A 19,671-nucleotide genomic window follows, 5' to 3' on the forward strand; every position below is an offset into this window, starting at 1 on the left:
TCACCTTCAAGCACAAGATGAATTATAAACACAAATTAAGCACATGAAAATTCAGTGGGTTTGAAACCACGATCGTCGGTTAAGATTCACGCGTTCTAACCACTAGGCCATCTCGGCTCGGCTCTTCAAAATGTTAATCTTACTCAAAGCATTAGATGGATTATAAGCACAAACTGCGCTTTAAAACCCGAGTTTTATTAGTCGGGATACAAACTGGTGACCTTCAGTGAAAGCTTCAATTGTTCTATTTACTGGCATATCTCGTATGGTATTATATCTAAGTAGAGTAGGTCATACTTTGGGCCAACTAATTATAGAGTTTTTCTTATGTTGGAAAACGATTCCCATAAACAAAATTCTTTAAGCAAGCGACGTCCGAGCGCTCACGTACTTATAACATACCGGCACTTCTCCGTATCATGTTAATGATTGCGGAAACAATCATCCGATGGTTGCATAAAATACATTCAACGCATGCGCCTTCACCCGCTAAAGTTCGACAATTAACGTTCTGCCTTTCTAACTCACCTCGTAACCCGTGCCCGTAAGCACCGGCCCTCTATTGCAAGAGAGTATTTACGCAAACCTTTACGATATCTTAACAATGTATGGTAAATCTTTTGTAAAAGTCGGAAAGTTCGGAATTTGTATTATTCAATGATAATAAAAATAATAATTTATTTATTCAAGTAACATATATAAAATGAAAAAAACTCATATATAAAATGAAAAAATTAATAAATGAACACTACTATCAACTACTTATATAATTTCAATGACAGCTTGATTATTGATTCTCTCCAATTATCTTCTATTATGAAGTATTCCGAGCTTGATCTGCTATTACATCATCTATTTCAGTTACAGATTAAACGTCGTACATAATTTTCCGACAAGCAAGTTACTATAAATAATTGTGAATTTACGAAATAATTGTTACTCAGAATTGAACCCACGAGTTTTGTTATATCTACAGTGCTACAGGATAATTTAGAAATATTTATCACGAATAAATTATACAAATATTTGAATTATACTTACACACACTAAAAACATGACAGGTCTAAAGAAGATTTTGCAAACCGGTTTCCTAATAGTTGCCTCGGCTATTAGAATATGATTAGAATGCTATTTGACATATGAAAGTATTGGAGACGTCATATTCGACAAGGGGCCTTAAAATACATATGTGTCCGGTTTTATTGACTACTTTAATCAGACTATATGACATAACATGTTTTTGTTTCTTGTTTATAGATGTTGTTTATAATTTAGAGCTTTGTGTCAAGTCAAGGAAACTTTCTTATTTCATCTACTACTAGCTTTTACTTAATTTATCTACTACTAACTGTTAAAAAGCCGAGATGGCTTAGTGGTTAGAACGCGTGAATCTTAACCGATGATCGTGGGTTCAAACCCAGGCAAGCACCACTGAATTTTCATGTGCTTAATTTGTTATTATAATTCATCTCGTACTTGACGGTGAAGGAAAACATCGTTAGGAAGCCTGCGTGTGTCTAATTTCACTGAAATTCTGCCACATGTGTATTCCATCAACCCGCATTGGAGCAGCGTGTATGTGAATAAGTTTCTCCTCAAAAAAAGCGAGAGAAGGCCTTAGTCTAGCAGTGGGACATTCATAGGCTGTTACGGTAGCTTTTACTTGCTGGATCAGTTTTTCAAGCCCGTCTCGGTAGTTGTCAATCACACATCACATATTCTACTGCAAAACCGACATACCTAGTATTGTTGTGTTTCTGTTTGAAGTGTGAGTGAGTCAGTGTAACTACAAGCATTAGGGTATACTTAGTTGCCAAGGTAAGTAGTGCATTGGCAATGTAAGGGTAAGTTAGAAATAGCTGACCAGCCCTGACTTTGCACTGACTAATTATCTACGAATATAGCAACCCCGTCTCCATATGTATATTATGACACAAATAAATCAGCCTACAGTTACGAAACACTTTTTTAAATTACTTTTAAGCATAAAAGTAAATATTGTTACTTTTATTTTAGGATTATCACAGCCAGTCACGGCAGTAGCAAATTGGAGCAAATAGAATTAGTGCATCACGAAGCAGCTCCTTTGTAAGGTAACTAGTTACATCCGACGTCGCACTGCAGCCTAGATTACATGAGGACTGGATCGTGATCCGTGATATTTTATACCTAAGCTTAATTTATACAAATATTTTCTAAATTTCAGCTTTCTAAAAAACAAAAATTCTCTGGCTCGAAAGACCATTGCGGCATATTAAGATATGATCCTGTTATTGGTTTAGAAGACCTGGATCTGAATCAAAGATAGAGATTTTCTTAAGAGAAGTGGAGTCTTGCGAGCAGTAGTCGCAGATATACTGACTTTTATTTAAGGATGACGTCATCTTTAAATAATTTTATTGATATAATCGCTTTTGATCGTAACGCATTAAATCAATTACATGTATCTAGGGATCGGGGATCGGTGCATCAATTTTGGTGAGATCCACTTCAGATTCGCAATAATTGGACTTGATCCTTAATCGGCGCTGAGCCACGAACCGAGCGACCTTCAATATCGTTTGACGTAAGTACTTAAATAAACCTTAGAACTTAGTAGATTTTTTATGGTAAAAGTTACTTGAAACTATTTTCTTTAGAAAAAAAATTAAAAGTGTTGCTCCGTGAGTATTTACTTTCTTAATCATAAACAATATAAATTTCTTGATAGGATAGTTGATTTTTTAAGCTATTTACTGTTAAATGATAATATACTAATAATATTTACTCTATTTATTTATTGTTAATTGCGAGATCCCAAGATTTATCCGTTTACGTTTATTACCTATATAATATCTTAGTCACAATTTCAATTCTTACGATTACCATGTATTACAAGTAATTATCATATCTTAATATAAGATGAGTATATTTCGTAGCTCCATTTGACGAGGAGTTGCGCAGGAGTCGCTGGGCATGAGGCGCGGGGCGGGGGCGGTGAAAGTATCGTGAGAGGGGCGCTATATGAGGAAGCAGCGTGCGCGCGCGCCGCACTGCAAGTGACTGACGACTGCCGACTCGCAGGTGAGCCCTTACGCAAAGGACATAGTCCTTGTTTAGTGTTACTGTAATTTAGTATATGTTCGACAATAATAATATTCCAAACCATTGACAACTATAGTGTTTGTTGTGTTTTCCCGTACTAATGTATGTTTTGTTATTTTCTATACATAACATTCAAATAGTATAATTATTCATCTTTAAAAATTGACCATAAACATCTTTACAACATAATTCAATAAACATATTTCAATATAAACAAATTTGAATGCTCATATTACATGAGCATTCAAATTTTTTTCTTTCGTTTTTAGTGTCAAAGTGGTAAAAGTGTTTTTTAGCGTTAATTTCCTGCGCGTGCGCATAACGCTATACAAATCTATAACCGCGTTTATGTAATCTTGAAGGGAAGTGATGTTCGAATCGAGAATTATCCTAAATGTAACAGTGTGAAGCGGGCTTACGATAAGAAGCTCAACGTTAGCTTGAAGTCACTATTTAAATTAATAAAGAAAGTAAAATCCTTAGTTCAATCTAATTTAAGTTGAAGTTGTCTAATAGTTTTTGTGTTTTTATTAATTATTTTACTTAAAATCATTAGTTTTTTTTTAATTTTGTGCACGAAGACGAGAGACTTTGTGAGTTATTTTTTTTTAACTTTAACATGCGTAAAAATATCTATTTAATTACTAGGTTGTCTGTTTGAGTCAAGAGATTTAAAAACAATCTGATACAAATCGTAATGCGGTAAAATATGCGTGCGGTAAAATGATAAGCAATATGTTATAAGTAATTGTAGAGTCGAGTTAGTTAAGTACAGTTTATTTGCGCTAAACATTTCTATACTTTATATAAAAGTATCTAGCGATAACCGTATCCATGCAAAGTGACAAAAAGTATCGCATAAAATCTTCTATTTTATAAAAATAAAGAGGCTTACTGTTTTATGCAATTCTATTATCAGACTCACGACGGGTCGTTTTCCATACACCCTAACGCCGAACTTTCAAGCAATGAATCCAATCCATATTGATGAAGAGAATGGCAAACGAAGCACTTTGAATTCGTGAGACATGTCAGGATCGTGACTTCACTTTCTCTCGTACGCATTCGGCAAAATTATCAGCTCTCCAGTTCCGACTTACGTAATCCAGATGAGTCGCTCTGATTGTTCATAGCTTCTAAATTTATGTTATACAATTCTTATTTGTATGAAACATATAAATAATAACATTCGCATAAGATATTTTTTATATTTATTATTTCTGTTGTTGTGCTTACAATAACCGTGGAAACTTTTTTGTAAATCTTATTTCTAATTTATAAGTGTTTTTATTTAAGTCGTTCTAGTAGGGCGATAGCTTACTTTGTTTTTCATTAGATAGGGATCCAATGTTCCAGGAAGCTTTTTAAACCTCCACTCCTTTAACTTGTTCACTAACTTCACTAAGTGTAAGTAGGTTTATTCATGTGAAGCTGTCATTTAATTAGGATATAATATTTAATGGTTAAAGCTTATCTTGTAGATTCTATTACAACGTTTGAATGTCACGAAACATTTACATATTTATAAGTCAGGTTTATCTTAACTTTGTAACGACACACGCCGAACACGTGATTCGATTGGATGTCTACTAATTGTATTAAATATAATTTATATTGTCGAATGTCTTATCTAGGTATTATCATATCATTCATTAACAATGAGGTCCATTGTGCTCTGTCTGGTGGTGGTGGCGATGGTGGCTGCGGCCCCACAGCGCGAAGGTGCTGCCTACAGCAAGGAAGCCATCAAGCAGGCTCAGAGCACCTTCCTCATCCCCAAGGACGCTGTCATCCAGAAAGTAAGTCTTGTATTACAGCCATGACATGTTAAATATATATAAGCCGAGATGGCCCTGTGGTAAGAACGCGTGAATCTTAACCGATGATCGTGGGTTCAAACCCGGGCAAGCACCACTGAATTTTCATGTGCTTAATTTGTGATTATAATTCATCTCGTGCTTTACGGTGAAGGAAAACATCGTGAGGAAACCTGCATGTGTCTAATTTCACTGAAATTCTGCCACATGTGAATTCTACCAACCCGCATTGGAGCAGCGTGGTGGAATAAGCTCCAAACCTTCTCCTCAAAAAGAGGAGAGGAGGCCTTTAGCCCAGCAGTGGGACATTCACAGGCTGTTACGGATTACGGATGTTAAATTTAAATAAGCCCATTTTTTGTAAAAGCTTATAATATTTGGGTGATTTGTTATTGGTTGAAAAGATTTTTGTATTATTTTATTTTCAATTTTGAAGTTTTTAAAGTTAATGAAATGTATTCTTGGCCCATACTTATCTATATCTTTACTATTACTCAGGTACAAGAAGGTGTAGAGCTTGCAGCTTATGAATCTATTCCCGGCAACCAAAGAATCAACCTGTTCGAGATCCTCGGCGACCAGCTGCCCTCTGAGGTTATAAACAACCTTCAATCTCAGATCGATCACGTTGGCCAGCAATAAATCGTTTAGTCGTAGAAGAAACTTATAACTCTTCGAAACCAGTAACGGAAGACATCAAATAATTAAAGCTGCGAACCTGCCAAAGGAATCACCACTTTAAATACAACACGCTAGCTTAGTCAAGAGGCAACGATATAGACCATCTGCTCACGTGGTTGTAGCGTGTTGTTATGTAGTCTATAAGTTTCCTCAAATAATGGACTCTGGTAGATTCTGAGATGTTCGCATCCAAACAAACAAACCCTTTAGTTTGTAATACTCGTATATATGTTTATGTGTATATATGTGTATGTATATATATATATATATATATATATATGTATATATATGTATATATATATATATGTAAGATAGTGTCATGCCTGTTACTGGTTTCGAATTGTAGGGGGTAAAGCCCGATTGTTATATAATATTTAATTTATTGGTGTCGCAAGTACAAGCAGAGTGTGATATTGTAACATCTTTATATGTTTGTAGATAAATTTGAATTATAATAAATGGTCGTTTTGTCCAATTCTAGTTTTAATTGTGTTATGTGACAATAAAGCAGTTTACATTCGTTTGGACAACATGAAGCTTTAACCGTGCATGTGAAAAAATAATTCTAGAAAAAGAGCATTTGAACAAAAGATTAATTATAATTAAACATTAAAATTTCCTGCATAGGAATATGATCTAGTGTATATATTTAAAAAAATGTCTTTATATGTGTTCTTTACGAAATTTTGTTCCGTGACTTTTCAATATTACATTAAACGTATGTACTTACTATATAGAACATACCAATACACCATCGATTATTATCAAAAGGAACGCAGTAATTACATTTTTATTAATAATTAAAATACATTTATATTAATTATTTAAAATAATATATTACTATAACTTAAAGTAGTAACATACTTAAAGTTTGATACTTTACGAGTAGGCATTGTACTTCCACAATGCCCTTGAAGAACAAAACACGACAGGCGTTTTACAAAGCTTTGAAATCAATCGATCTTGACCCAGTAGTGTATAATCGATCGTTCTTGGCCCATGATAAGTAATGTGGTTATCGATTTCCCAATAAATTGATTGCGTACTTCAGTACCGAGTAAATATTACATTATACTGCATTCTGGTCATTGTCAAAAACCAGTATTTAACGTATGATTTCTAAGTGCAATCCTTAGTGCACTCTCTAGCTCTTCACCTTCATAGTCTTTATAGTCTCCTTCCTCATGATGAGAGAAATCTAGCGCAGGACCAACGGATACTTAGCCACGTAAGAGTAAGTTCTAGAACTTGCCCAGATTATTATTATTGTCTGTCTAGGCGAATGTGTCTGGTGAAGCGAAAGCTCTTAGTCAGCAAAAATAAAAATGATAGTTTATATTTGTAGGACAGACATTGGCTATATAGTAGTTTATTTGATGTTTATATTTTGTCATGAAGCTTATAATGTCAAAGTTTTTGGAGAGAGAACAGTTCAGTTCGGGTACTTTTCAATCGAAAGTTGCTAACACTCTTATAAATAAACGAAAACTTATATAAGATATTTGTACCACCACATGTATGCCTTTCAGCACTTTACAACCTTTTTGAAGCAGCATGATGGCATAAAATCCAAGTCTTTTGGAAACTCTATACATTCCGATTTTCTTCGGATAGGAAACTGTTATTTTTGATTACGATGCATGAGTTGGCTCCCCTGTCTTTCTCCTTTTCCTTCTTCCTCAAAAGGAGATAATGATAAAATAAATAAAGTGCTGCATATTCATCAGATTTAATTATGAGAGAGCCACTGTTTTAGATAAAAATTTAAATGATTTCAATCGAAATTTATCAACACACGCACATATCTCAAGGTTTTCAATTAACACCAGAAAAAAAGTCCGGATTTCTAGTCTTTGATAAGAATGATATTCAATGAAAGTTTTTTTATCGGCAGTGAAAAGTCTATATTCGATTAATGTATTAATAAAGTCAGTAAGTTTCTCAAGGACATTTTGCTGCAACTCAAAATATTATAATATTTTAGTTTAATAAATTAGTATTTTAAGCAAGTGGAACAATAACTTAACAAAGTGTTGACTTAACAGACACGTGCAATAATAGTACGCGATCTATATTCAAACAGTTACTTCGACGTTGTAATTAAAAAGTTTTAATAGCAGAATCTGAATACGACAACTGAAAACTAATGATTTGTAAGAATTTTTTTAAAGTTAATTAGTACCACCAATATTATTATAATAGGTATGATAGATATGCTTCGTATCAAACACATAAAACATTTTAAAAGCAACTCTTTGTCACAAAGGAAATAACCTCATCGCCTATATTCAAATTAACTTAATAACTATGAAGATGACGGATACTTGATACTTTATTGATCACGCACATAATATTTGGTAAAATATGCCTTATTTACTATATTTATTAATGCTTTTATATTTTTTAAATTTATTAAATGGTTAAAGTAAAAGTGATTAGAGGATTTTAATGTAGAGACTCTGTCCCAGAAGTGATGTATTTACTTCGCTGAGATGAAAGCCTCGACGATCTTAGTATCAAGGGCAATATGGTTAAAAACATTTATAATGAACATAATTGTTATCTTAGCGATTAATAAAATGATTAAAAAAACAGTCAGTCATAGGGACTGCCGATAGAAATGTGAAAACTTAAACTGTTAAATATATTTTTTCAAATTTTCCATCTATTGGCACTCAAAATAATAATTCTATCCCTTTTTATTATACAACTTTTCATCAAATTTATCAAAATATACATACTCCATATGTCACAAACTCGGTATAAAATATTAGGTCCTTACATATAAAATTGGCGTTTTGTAAGGAAGGAATATAAAGTCGATTTTTTTTTGTAAAATATATTTAATTAATCAAAGTATGCACCGTTGTTATCTATGCACTTTTGCCATCTCATAGGTAGTTCATTGATCCCTTTACTAAAAAAACCATGGGGGCGAGAATCAATAAACTCTTTGAAGGCGGTTTGGACTGCCGCATCGAAGTTGAATTCTTTTCCTTGTAAGAAGTTGTCCAAATTCCGGAAAAAATAGTAATCTTTTGGAGCAAGGTACGGGGAATACGGTGGATGTCGTAGACATTCCAATTGTAGCTCATCTGACTTAGTGGTTGTTTTTTGTGCAATGTATGGTCTTGCGTTGTCGTGAAGCAGCAGTGGCCTAGAGCGATTGACTAATCTCGGTTGTTTAGCAGGTAGTTCTTCATTCATGGTTTGCAGTTGCTGACAATAGATATCTGCCGTAATCATTTGGCCAGATTTAAGAAAGCTGTAGTGAACAACACCGGCGCTAGTCCACCAAACACTCACAAGTAACTTTTTCTGAGTCAATTTTCGTTTAGGCCTGATTTGGCTGGGTCTCCAGGGTTCAGCCGTTGCGACGAACGCTTCCGATTATCGTACAGTATCTATTTTTTATCACAAGTAATGATTCGATTTAAAATCCCTTCATTATTGAGTCGGTTGAGCAAAGCAACACGGCAGTCGACGCGTGTTTGCAAGTTCGATTTACTCAATTCATGAGGTACTCATCGTTCAAGTTTTTTTTCGTTAAGATTTGCTTCAAGTGGATTAATACAGTTTTATCACTTACCCCGAAGCCTGCAGCTATCTCTGAAGTGTTTTGTGATGGATCCGCTTCCACAATAGCCTTTAATTCTTCATTTTCCACTTTGGTCTCCGGCCATCTACGGGGTTGGGTCTGAAGGTCGTTGAAAACGTTGAAACCAAAAACGTACCGTGCTTTCTTTTCCGACACCAGCGCCGTACACATCATTAATCCTTCGAGCTGTTTCTGCAGCACTGGTGCCACGGTAGAACTCGTACTCGTAAATATACCGATATATCATGTTTTCCATTGTGCGGTAAAAAATATGAGGAAAAAACAAATGAATGACTGTTTTAAAATCTCAAATGTAGCAGCTAAATGAATTTATAAATTTGAATTTGGAATTCTTAACCAAAGAGGAGATATTTCAGATCAAAGTGGTCAGTACGACAAAACACTAATTTCATATGTAAGGACCTTTAATTATTAAAGCTTAATTTAAATAAATAATAGTTAAAATACACTTATATTGTATATAGTGTTTGTATTTACATAAATTTCAATCATTATTATCCTCATTAATTTCTCTTAGATGATGTCTTTTTTACCTTAAGTACAATATGTGTCATAGTTATGTCGTTACATTTTATACAATTTTCACTATAACCAACCTGAATAATTTTCGTGGTGGAGTGGTGAGTAACGTTCGCCTCAAGATGAGAGTATCTTATCTGATAATATGTCTGAGTATAGTTTAATGATAAAAAAGATTCTAAGTCGGGGCCAAGCTCAACTCGTGTACAAAGGTTTATGCAAAGCGAATTTATGAAAAATTTCTCAACACGAAAAGTTATACATTCTGTCATCATTTCTAATAAGAATTTAGAAAACTTTGTAACGACTACGATATTGTAAGCCGCTTGTGGAATTTAATACTGTGATTCATAAATCCTTAACAAATTTTAATCTTTTAATACTTTGACAGTCTTATCAGATTTAAAGATTCCATTGCATTCGAATAAAAAATATATTTGAAGAGCTTGTGCGTTGGAAAAAATATCTTGGTATTACGATATCAGTGGGTACTGATTTTGAGAATTGATAGTGAGTTGAATTGTATATTGATGATGAAAAGAAGTGTAAGGCTCTTTTTTATAGCCTCAATGCACTGTCAGCTATTGGATCTAAGATTCTCTAGACACAAATCTAATCATATCAATACATAGTATCGATTTTTAGTAATACAAACAGTGGTAAGTAAGTTGTATCCAGTGGGAATTAATCAAATCGCTGCCATATCCAAATATGTTTGATTAGTTAAATAGATTATACGTATGGTTTAAGATAACGTGCTTAAAAGGATATATCAATTGCTTGCATTTCTATCATACTTTTTATTCTAAGGGCACATCAATGTCGCTCGCGCATCGACGATTACGCGACAGGTTGCGCCATTCGAGCCGCCCGAATAATAATAAATTTATATCGTTACGACTATAGAGAAAGTATGTGTGGGCACACTTACGCCATCTGGTGTAAACTGTAATATGTTAATGTATCGATATCGGCGTCGATGTCGATAAGGAACGTAAACAATAGCGTAGGAAGTTGTAAGCTTGTTTGTCGTCTGAGCGAGTTGTGATGCAAGGTAAGGGCTCCGGTTGTCATGGAGGCGGTTCTTTAAGTACGCTCGTAAAGTAACGAGTAACTGTAAGCTTATTTTCAATAAATATGATCAATCAATTATGTCAAGAATATAAACACGTTATTAAAATATGAGTTTTAAAGTCTGTTCACATTGCAGATAATTTTAAAACCCTTCGCAAGAGCCGTTTCACGTTAATTGTCTATTTTACCGGATATTTCTAAACAAACACTTTTATAGACTAGTATAATACTATATTTTAGACTATATTCATTTATTTTTATTACTCGCTTAAAGTTTATTTACAATTTTATTTTAGAAGTTAATTAAAATAAAAAGAACAAAATACACATTAAAAATTTAAAGCAAAAACAAGCCTTCTAAAAGATTGTCCTGTGGCATTGTACCCAAGAAGCTGGCACTATTGCCTCTCAGCAACGCTAGACTCAGCTTTTGGGCTAAATTAGCGCCAGCTCTTGGGTCACCAGAAATGGTGATGAATTATATCATCACTCGCTTAAATAATAACAAATATTATATATATATATATATATATATATAAATGCTATTATATAAGAGAAAGGTTCAAGAGACGATGATATCAGGTTTGTATGATTTAAATGTTGCGCTTGCGCAGCGCCATCTGTGAATGCTTGTGTAAGTTATTTAGAATGGTAAGTATTGCTTTTTTGACTTGAGGCTCTTTGATCTCATGTTTAAGCTGTAAAGAAGAGGGCTCTGTTTATTAAAAGAACGTTCATAACGAATTTTTAACGCTACTTGTAAAATATAAACAAAATACTTTGACGTGAAATTGCGTGATTTTGACTTTTTTTTTGTATTGTAAAATTGATAATAAAAAAAAAAAGTATAATACTAGTGATTACTAGTAACAGTTTTATACATGAAAAATAATAGCTTACATTGCTTGTAGAGTTTATAAAAAAAGAAGTATGGAAGTATTATAAAAGCATTTTTTATAGAAATAATTATGAATATAAAATAATTGAATATACACTTTAATTACAGTAATATAGCTAGGCTTTATCCCCGATCGACAGAGTTCATTGACCTTATCGTTCAGGGCTTAGGAGGAGAAACAAACTGCGGTACTTTCCGCATTTTTATCTCACATGATTAGCTACATTGACGCCGAACATAATCGGGTGGACGTCTGACCCACGATCTAACCACAAATATTGATAACACAATATAGGCTTTATATTATCTATATGCAGAATTTTATTAATTTTTTATCGTAAATGAGAAGGAAAAAGGCTTTTTTTGATTCCCCATTATCTATAGACATTGGCAACGTTAGAAATATTAAGCTTTGCTTACATTTGAATTGTAGTGATCATCATGAATCACTCATCAGCAATCATGAAAAATAAGATGATAACTGGAGCACCCATCAAATAAGAATAAAATAAGTAAAACCTACTTCATAGTTTCATTATAAATATGCCTAAATGTAGGATATGTAAATTATGATTATTGACGTAATTTGTATTAGCATCCATCTTAATTTATATGAAGTAAATTTATTAAATATTTTCACATTTGTATAATACATTATTTGTATATTTCTAAGCCATAATTCAAACACTCATTTCGTGTGCTTCGCTGCGCGAGTGGTGTGTGTGCACTGCGTTGTGGGAACTACAGTTATATTTACACAGATGTCTGGGCTGCTGTATTTTCGCTGGTATTTTATAAATTGCTTACGAGGCCTTTGAAATAAAAGTTGAAATGTTTTGCCACTAATTATGAATGTGTGAGCGGATGTTGGCGCGCGTCGTCTCGGAATCTAACGGGACGGCGGCGTGTGTGTCCTGCCTTAATTGTGACTCGAGATTAGAGATAAGAAATTAATAGGTAGAAAATTAGTAACGTTGACTTAAATATTTATTCGTACATACATTAATGATACTCGCTTATATATTTAAAACAGAGATTTCAAAAATGTATAAGATTGAGTTTAGGTATTATAAGATTTGAAATACAATAATAATATAATTAAAATGCACCAAGTAAATTAAAAAAAAATGTTGCCACAATGTTGCAACGTTAATGCCATACTATATAGTATTGCATTAATGTTACCAGCAAACAGCAACTTATTGATAAAATGCAATTCCTGCCGGAGAACCTACGGAGACTGAAGAAATATTGCTTTATAAACAAATAAAGAGGACAAATAATTACTAAATATAAAAATAATTATCAAAATATATGTCTCGGCAATGATTATTTTTCTACTGCTATTTATTTTAGTTCTGTAATGTAATTTTGTGGTTCGTTCTACTTAAAAAAATGGCGTATATTTAATTAGTGGCTCTTTTGACGTGATTGCGTTATAATATTTAAGTACGACTATTAGATTATTTAAGTACAACTAAACTTTAATTAATAAAATTGCCCGAGTTTGAACTATTTGTTTTAGAAATATTGTCTCATAAAATTAAATTCGTAAAATTAAACATTGTGAGCGATTTGTTCGTTGATCGCATCTATGATGGGATGGGACAATATAAGGCCTATATCTTGAAGGAAGATTGGAGAGACTTTTATGCTGATGTTTGTACCTCGCAAGTAAAATTTATTTTTGTATCATTAAAATTTATTATAATTACTTAAGCATTTAAAGCTTGATAGATAATCCTAGATGAAGGTGGTGATAGAAAATTGGTACCTGCAATCTCTCCAGTTGTGTCGGACTTGCCGTCTAATCAAAGAGTGAGGGAATAAAGAGTGCACATGTGGTATGTCATCAGCAGCCGAGAAAATGTACCATCTGACGGTCAGTTTGTCACCTTCCCCCATATAAACTGCAAGTCTCTATCATTCTTCACATCATCAATACAGCTCCAATTTAGGGATGACAGTTGTTAAAATTTGGCCCGAATAATACAAATACAAATTGGTGACAATTGGTTCTTAGCAGTAGAATAGAATTAATGAGTACAGACGAGCCCACGCTAAGAGCAACTGAACAAAAAAAACAAAAGTAATTAGTATTCAATATGAAGTAAATACTTACAATCGCATGTATATAATTTCATTAATTTACTTTATTGGTATTTTAAAAAATCCTTTATGACGTTATTAATATACAAGTTAATATTTTCTCTGACGGCAATAAAGGTTTATTTATAGAGTTCACACGAAACACTGTCTGGTGTTAGTTTTTTATCGCGAAATACCTCGCGAACCTTACAGATATTATGACCCTTCATTAAATAACTGCGGCCTTTATTAGCCTTTAATGACACATAATGCCACCTATGAAATGTTTCATTGGAATCATAACAAATTATATACGAACAATGAACATTACACCTACAGAGAGCAATAGTCGTAGTCGTAGTGCTTTTAATATCTAAACCTCTGGAAGAAAGTTAAAGCGTATTTAGATAATTATTCCAAAGTGATGATTATCGCATATATGAATGCTCACTAAATATCCCATCGATGTCTGATAAACCGCTTGAGAAATTTTCCAATATTATCAAAGTTATATAAACTATATATTAATGAATAATAAAAAATCTTATTCTTATAACTATCAAACGAATCAGGGAAATTTGCTTCCCTTATCATCGTATAGAATGAAAATACCGAGATGCGTTTTAATAAATGAATAAATTATAATTGTACACTTTATATCATGTATAGAAACATAGAAAATATATACTGTTATCAGCCAGTTTCAAGAAACTCTACTTGCCGCGACGCGGGCAGGCGCAGTTCGCAGCTGTTTTTTCCTAGGCGTTGCAACATTGCTGCAACATCTAATTACGGACATATTTTTATCGCCTATCTACACTTCCTTTTTTCTAATTAACTTCAAAGGGCTGACTAAAGACGGCGCTTTGTGGTAATCATGGCAATCCTGTCTCATGAGCTGGGTCAAAAACTTAAACAGCAATTCTTGAATGCAATTAAGGGCGCAAGATTTTTCTTAAGTTATTCTAATTGTTAAATTAATTGAAGATATGTTTATATATATTTAGCAAGCTTAGGTTATATAATACAATTTTTGTTAATTGATTAAGTGGTTGGGATTAAATATTTCGCCAGGCTTAAAATGAAGGTGTAAGTCGTTTTTAAATATATTTCTCATGATATTCATTAGTAAATTGCTATTTCGTGCGATACGAAGATCGAATAGACGACAATAAAAAGTAATTGTTAGTTTCAGAGTCTCATAATCCGTTTGATGATGAAGTTTCATATTTCGATTATCGGGTTTTCCGTGCCTATGCTTTTATTTATTTGAATCATTTTACTACTAAATCATACGTAAAATTTCATGATATAATAATTATTCCTGTAATATGCTATCGAGAAATGCGAGAATTTCGGGATAGCTCACCATCTTGAAGGTGTTCGCATCATAAACTCATAATCATAGCAAAAGATGACAAGTATAAAATTACTTTACATTAAATCTTGACCGATAAAATTGTAATAAAATTGCAGCCCTAAAAGCAATGCTGTGTTTCAGTTTGATTGGTGAGCCATTGTAACGTCAAGCAAAGGGGCATCTTATATCCTGTGTTAGGTAGCGCGCTGGTGTTGTAATAAATAGCTTATATTTCTTGAAGAGCCAGTTTCTAAGGCCAAAGTTAACCATTTACCACCAAGTGGTAACATATCATATACGGACAGTCGCAAAATCAAATCTGATGCCAGATATGATTTCAAACGTATAAAATATTTGTTTACTTGCCAAGCAAAATGAGATGAAACTGGTAATCTGGAACTGAAGCGCGAAGTGTTAAAGTAAATAAACTTATTCTGTAAATTTTTCCTTTTGCTCCATTTCAAAATACCTATATTAGATTATTATATAATTCATTTTGATATCTAACAAGCTTTTACTAAACGGAGCTTTATATAGCGTTTCGCTGTTTTTGTCTGTCTGGCGCGGACGCATGGAATTATATCACTGAACGGGTTTAACCGAATTTTCATTAGCTTGTATAAATCAAACTGAAGATTTATTCTTTGTTATGTTTTATTAAGTAAATATACGACAAATTTTGTATTATACTACGATTTTTTTTAGTTTGTGGTTCACTAGTTAATAATATTACTATTACATAGATTATATATACGTAAGAAGTAGGTACGACGCCGACGTCAATTATGAACCATTTTTATTGCGCCCTTTCTTTTATTAAAGAACCATTCTTAACATTTCCGTTATCTTTGCCATAGAAGCAGTTACTACTCATGTTTATTATGTATACACATAGTCAGATACATATATTCGATACATTCATGAATCGGCCCGCAAAGCTCGTAAACAATAGCGAGGGTGTGCAAGCGCATTGGGCAGCGTGTGAAGATCAAGATCGAGTTATATTCCAGTATCCAGTAGCCGACTGCCCGTCTAGTCACAAGTCAGTACAGTGCGGAGGAGCGTCGTAGAGGCACGTGTCATGTCGCCGCCCGCACTCGTGATCGTGCTGCTCGCGTGCGTCGCCGCCTGCGCAGGTCCGCAAACCCGGTCGTTGACCCCTGTGATATATGTCTCAGAACAGAATTTATTACAACTGGCTTTAAATGTATTATTATATGTATTGTATATTGTTTTTAAAGTTTAACTAATTATATTACAAGAATTTAAATTCTAATGAATCAATTTAGGAGAGCTGTGGCCTCAAAGAAACAGGCTCATACGATAGAGCCCAAAACACATTAAATAAAAAACCCGATAAACCGATCAAAAGTCTTATCATTAAAATTCTAATAGTTATTAAAACTTGAGTTTTAACTTATATAATTTAAGCCAATTCTAATATTCCTCAGTTCTGAGGCATAAAGGATAAGCGCCATTCTTTGATCCCGATGTCATTTATTTTTTCGACCGAACCTGGATCGCGGATTTAGCCTTGAGACTCTGGGAACTTGTATCTTTTATTTTAAATGAATTCATCGACCGTGAGTATGTGAGGCTCGTAATTATCCCGACCGCGTCCTGTCGTAAAAATTGTTTTTTGAAATACCCGTCTTTTATGCGAATTTAAACTGTATGTGGGTAAGCTTATGTTACTTTAATTTATGTCAGGATTTGAATATAGATAAACCTATTTACATATTTAAATTAATAAATATTGAGTATTAAAAAATTTATGATTCACTTTTCTGTTATTTTTTATATATGATATGAATAATGATTGTATATAAGTAATTAATCAACAATCACTAATCATAACTTCCAATCGAAGTGAGCACAATTTCGTTTTACTTTTTGTTCATGTCCATATAAATTCAATTTTGATAACAACTGATTTACAATACTAATAGTGTTTTTATTTATTGAAATACTAAAACAGAACTAATTATAGTCTGATACACATAATGATAAAAATGCGTTTGGTAAATCTGATGAGTCTCTTGGTGTTCGTTCATTCACGATAAAGAGTTCAACGCGCTTCGTATTCGGTGTTTTATATTGTTTTGTTAGTATCATAATTTTTCATCAATATTCATTTTCAAATCTTATTCAAATTTATTTATGAAAAGTTGCATGCATGCAGTCACATGGGTGGAACTATGTAAGCCAGTCTATAGGAATACTAAAAGTAAATTTGCAGTGTAAAAAATTTCTAAAAAAATTAAAAAGGTTCCTACGCTACAACCGCTACTTTTTATCATATTATTTAAAAATATCGACTACATATATAATTTTTTTTAAAGCTGTTTTATAAAATACATCAATCGCCCTCAGCTTTTTCACTTACTGTAAACAAAACAAATTAGTCATTGGCTAAAGGTAATGTGTATTGATATTTTGTTAAGCATGCGATTTATTTTTGATGAATATCATTTAATTCACGTCATTTAAATTTAAAAGTAAGCGTCTGCGAATTTGTTTCTGTTTGGATATGAGATTCACTTCGACTCGGCCGTTTTTCGGTCCTATATACTTTTTCCTCGATGTAAAAAAAAAGAAAAAAGAAAAGTTGGTAAAAGGTAACCAATTTCAAATATAAAGTAATGGTTTAATTAATAAGAACGGTTAGTTAACTTACTTTTTTAATTATATTACGAAGGTAGACGAGCAACGGTCATTGGTTAAACACTTCGACCTAGACAATAGCACTGCAAAAAATATAAACCAATACACAACATCAATGTTATATCCCACACCTGTTATTACACTGTCTCACCTTCTGTCTAAAATCAGAATGATAGAAGAACTAATGACAGGGTGGTACCTATTCTGACAGAATTACATATCCCAAATAGATAGTAGACAAAATAAAATATTTATAAAAAACATTGAGTTTGAAATCTGTAACTATTTACAATGATTTATCGCAAGTCTTTCACTTAACATCTCTGCAGGACATATTATAGTTCACAAGTGTATGCGCAAAGCTCAATTATATTATAATTGCATTCTCTGTACTCACTGTCATAATCCGACGGGAGAGTTATCAGCTTTAAGAATTGGCAGCATTGCAAACGGCTTTAAGTCCTTTTTGAAGTATCACTATAGTACAATACCAAATTCCAGGCTGCTTCAGAAAAACTGAATACTTTTTCGGGGTGAGTCTGGGGATCAGCAGATTGAGCACATGAGCATAATCTATGCTAATGTAAGCTATAAGCAAGCTCAATAAGGCCATCAATCTTTACGAGTATAAGCTTTTGTTTAGTCAATACTCCCTCTATGTCCCTATTAATGCGAGCTATTGTCTAGGTTTCCTTTTCCAGTTTGTCATGACTGCCATCCTAATTCCTCCTTTATAAATTAGACAAATAGTCTAAAGTGTCTGTCAAGTGTGTCAATGTTCCAGTTCTTCGTGCTAACGCCTAATTACCACAACAAAGCAGAATGAGCTCAGACAAAGTGACTCTACTCTCTACTGCCTTTTCGATTTCACATAAATGTACACGTGAATCAGTTTTAGACGTATATAGAAATACTTTTATGACATAATAAAATAAGACTGCGTTAATCAAATAAGTTTATAAAAAACTCTGCAAATATGTTATACAAATCAATTAAATTAATACGAAGACCGCACCCACAGCCCGGCTTGAAGCCTTTACGCGCCAGTGCGACAGTTATTTGTTGTTGTTTTTTATTACAGTTCTTTTTAAAAGCTTTCATTTAATTGTAAAAAATATACTAAAAATGTATATTTATGTCAAAGCGATACATTTTAACTTTAAAATCTAAACTATTGTTTCAAATACTAATAAAAAAATAATAAATCAAATGTATTTTATACGTACAGAAATATAATTGAGATAGTAGCAATTATTTATTTACACTGCGAAACTATTTTCATTGTACGGAGCTAGAATCTTGGAAGTACCAAACGTAGATAAGTTTATTTATTTGCTCTGTAAACGATTTTGGAATGACCACATTGTATGTGTATTTATGAGACTACACTATCGCATTAGGATTATTTTGTAATGGTAGTAAGACACGATGAACTGCTAGTTTCTATTTTGGTTTCATTTAGTATATTAGAGAAGAATGGTTTCACTAATGAAGACGAGAACCATAATTGACAATATGATTCAAATTTTCAGTAACGGTGAATGTGGGAAATGGTTTTATTGTTACAAATTTCTATCGTTTTATGTCGGTCGTGTGGAAACAGTACTAATTACAGTATTTTGGAGGAATATTTTTTTGTGTTGGCAAGAGTAAATTTTAAGATATGAAAAGCTTACCAAATATTTTTAATCCTTCTAAAAATTATAGTTTGATTAGGAAAGTATTACGTTTTAAGAATTCTGAAACAAGATTTCTTGGCAAATTGTGTTCCGATCGTATTATAGAGCACCAACCACCCTATCTGTAATTAAGCGTAAGTTTTTGTGAGTACCATTTACATGTGTTAAATAACAACAGAAAGTTGAGC

At 33.0% G+C, this 19,671-nt stretch overlaps 1 protein-coding gene across 1 annotated transcript; it reads left to right on the forward strand.

Annotated features, from left to right (window-relative positions):
- The first annotated feature begins 3,004 nt into the window (after positions 1-3,004).
- LOC126769905 (uncharacterized) lies at positions 3,005-5,826 on the forward strand. The gene is made up of 3 exons (XM_050488876.1): positions 3,005-3,063; positions 4,719-4,883; positions 5,400-5,826. The coding sequence occupies exons 2-3, from the start codon at positions 4,743-4,745 to the stop codon at positions 5,541-5,543; spliced, it is 285 nt and encodes a 94-aa protein (XP_050344833.1). The 5' UTR covers positions 3,005-3,063; positions 4,719-4,742; the 3' UTR covers positions 5,544-5,826.
- The last annotated feature ends 13,845 nt before the right edge of the window (positions 5,827-19,671 follow it).

This window comes from Nymphalis io, chromosome 8 (assembly GCF_905147045.1).
Source record: "Nymphalis io chromosome 8, ilAglIoxx1.1, whole genome shotgun sequence".
Classification (NCBI taxonomy): Eukaryota; Metazoa; Arthropoda; class Insecta; order Lepidoptera; family Nymphalidae; genus Nymphalis; species Nymphalis io.

Bases quoted from the DNA above. Each gene is read 5' to 3' on its own strand.
- LOC126769905 (XM_050488876.1), top strand. From the start codon at position 4,743: ATGAGGTCCATTGTGCTCTGTCTGGTGGTGGTGGCGATGGTGGCTGCG. The intron at 4,884-5,399 runs GTAAGTCTTGTA...ACTATTACTCAG, and splicing joins AGGACGCTGTCATCCAGAAA to GTACAAGAAGGTGTAGAGCT.